Below are 2,498 nucleotides of genomic sequence, written 5' to 3'. Positions count from 1 at the left end.
TGATTTCATGGAAATTGTAGCAGCTGCTTTAATCTGATAGTTTTTAATTATCGAACAAAGAGAATGAGGCATGAAAGCATTATAAAAGCGTGCAAATAAACATGTGGCGGATATGGATGTAAAAGCCAAACTATCCATTTTTTTTTATTATCACCCGTAGCTTGATATATATATCATTCTGGTATACATATCACCTTTCTCTGTGAAGTAGGCACAGCAAAAATGAGTTAAAGAGCACAAATTAATGGAAATGATCCCTCCACTTTCATTCCTTTATTATTCATAAATAACTATTCACATATACTACATGACTGCAGAATCTGCAAAGACGACTGCCAGACGGCTCACACACTGATAACACACACAAACTTACACGCGCGCATGCACCCAAAATGGAGAGAAAAGGATTTTCACGGGCCGAAGTATAGGAGGTAAGAGCGCACAATCTGGTAATTCAGGGATAACTAGATCACACATTTAAGCTTGGCTGGAAGAATCTGTGAAGGGGCCTCGCGGCTGCTTGGTGCCATGCTCCGGCGTCAAGTTTTCAGAAGCTGCTCTCTTTGGTCTCAACTGCACGATTAAGATTCGAAAACGAAGAACACGGAATGTGAAAGAAACAAGTGAGAGAGAGCATCGACGAGGAAACATGTCACATACTCACCTTCTCTTCTGACTTCTGGTAGAAATGTCTCAGCAGGATGTTTCTGCTTTCAGTTGTTATTACTGCAGGCGTGATAAAAGAATAATCAAGTCAAACATCTTTTCCGCCAAATAATGAGATATGAGATTGACAACATACTTCGAGTAGCTGACTAATGGTGCTGTAGAAGTGCTTCAGGTATTGAACTATTACAATAACATTATTACAGATTGAATCGACACGAATCAATTGCATAAACTGTAGGATGCAGCTTACTGTCAAATGGTTCTGGCCCTTTTGTGCCAAAAGCCAATTAATCAACCGATCTATTAAAAACGAGTTGTCACTTGTCACTTGACCAAAATTTCAAAAGTTAAAGAGTATTGTTCTCGATACTTGGATAGCACTTTGTCTAGTTATTCTTGCTAAAACAAATGCTATAGCTGTGAACTAATTTACTCATACTCCTTAAGTAAGTACACTCCCAACATTAACAACAAACATTCACCTATGAAAATTGTTTAGAATACTAGATTAATCTATTTGCGAGTAGGCCAACCGACCAATATAACGCATTTCCCGTGGAATACATTTCATCCTAGATCTTACAAATACGATCTCCGTGAAAGAAAACTACCGAAGCACGCCTCAGTAGCGAAACCTGGCGCAACCGACCATCACACAGAAGTGGCATTTAGATCATGCAGCAGTACCTTGATTCGGAGGCGGAAGAGTCCGGTTGTGAGTGGGATGATACGTTGCAGGTGTCAGTTTCTGAAAAGAAGCAACAAATTTGTTTCAGGACCGAACAAAAGGAAAACTCCTTCAGGTTTTTTGCCACTAATGAGATGTTAACAGAAGCACTCCATATTATTTCCTCCCCTTTAAGAACAAGAAATCATATTAACCAACAACTAGTGACCAGGAATTGCTCCATTTCTGTAGCCCCTAAATTCAACATCAACAACAACAACAACAACAACAAAAATCACATTTTATTTTGCAGCTTCTGAACAGATCCTAAAGCTATCTGCCACATTTAATCTGCTCTATTGCTTACGAAATTTGTATCTTGCTTTTCAGCAGGACCTGCATATCAGAATTATCTAGAAGTCGAAGAGATGGGTTCTGAAAGGGAGAAGAATTAAAAAGCCAAAAAAGCAAAAAAAAAAAGAAAAGAAAAAAAAGAAAAGGGTTTTTGAATGTGAAAAAGAAGATGCAGAGACAACATTCTAAATTCTTACGGAGGGTTGAGCGGAGGGATCGGCGGGGCGGAGTTGGCTGAAGTTGTGAGGGTCGTAGGAAGGCCAGTCGCCCAGGAGAGACCCCATTTTTTTTTCTTTTTTTTTTTTGTGGGTTCGATCTTCTTTGTTTTATTTTCCAGTCTACATAACTTTTGAGCTGCAGGGGAGGACTGCAAGAATCTTTCTAAAAGAAGATGGCCGCAGTGTGAAATTTCTGGAAAACTTCGAGGGGGAGGCGAGAGAAGGACGGCACAGAAAGTACAGAACTTAATTGGGGTTAGCTGTTAAGGAAAGGGGAAAAAGAAAGCATATCAGCTGCTGCTCCACAGCTCCAGGCATGTACTCAGTTACTCACCCGTAGAATTGTCATATAATACATGCTAAAACAGTAATAAACTATCATTCTCATGGTAACAATGCAACTGCTCACGTATTTTGTCTCGGTAAATTTGAATTCCTTGTGAGTTACAATAGCCAAATTTCAATACCAAATATTGTTTTTGAACAATTAACTTAGAAGCCGAGTTATTGTTATTATTATTATATAATAAAGACTAAAGTATGCTAGTAGTAGCTTCGAGCTGGTGATTTGGGCTCAATAAATTGCTAGT

General features: G+C 38.9%; 1 protein-coding gene across 1 annotated transcript; it reads right to left on the bottom strand.

Moving 5' to 3' along the window:
• On the bottom strand, positions 242–2,231 carry LOC109707001. The gene is made up of 4 exons (XM_020228031.1): positions 1,888–2,231; positions 1,357–1,417; positions 665–726; positions 242–573 (listed from the first exon to the last, which is right to left on the bottom strand). Exons 1-4 carry the CDS (start codon positions 1,972–1,974, stop codon positions 478–480), a joined length of 306 nt encoding a protein of 101 aa, XP_020083620.1. The 5' UTR covers positions 1,975–2,231; the 3' UTR covers positions 242–477.

The sequence above is a fragment of the Ananas comosus genome, linkage group 3, assembly GCF_001540865.1.
Source record: "Ananas comosus cultivar F153 linkage group 3, ASM154086v1, whole genome shotgun sequence".
Taxonomy (NCBI): Eukaryota; Viridiplantae; Streptophyta; class Magnoliopsida; order Poales; family Bromeliaceae; genus Ananas; species Ananas comosus.
Note: the sequence above shows the minus strand (reverse complement) of the source record. Positions and strands in the feature narration are given on the sequence as shown.

Coding starts and splice junctions, on each gene's coding strand:
- LOC109707001 (XM_020228031.1), bottom strand. CDS start 1,974: ATGGGGTCTCTCCTGGGCGACTGGCCTTCCTACGACCCTCACAACTTC. Junction 1,418..1,887: donor ATCCCTCCGCTCAACCCTCC/GTAAGAATTTAG, acceptor GCTTCTTTTCAG/AAACTGACACCTGCAACGTA. Junction 727..1,356: donor TCTTCCGCCTCCGAATCAAG/GTACTGCTGCAT, acceptor TCACGCCTGCAG/TAATAACAACTGAAAGCAGA.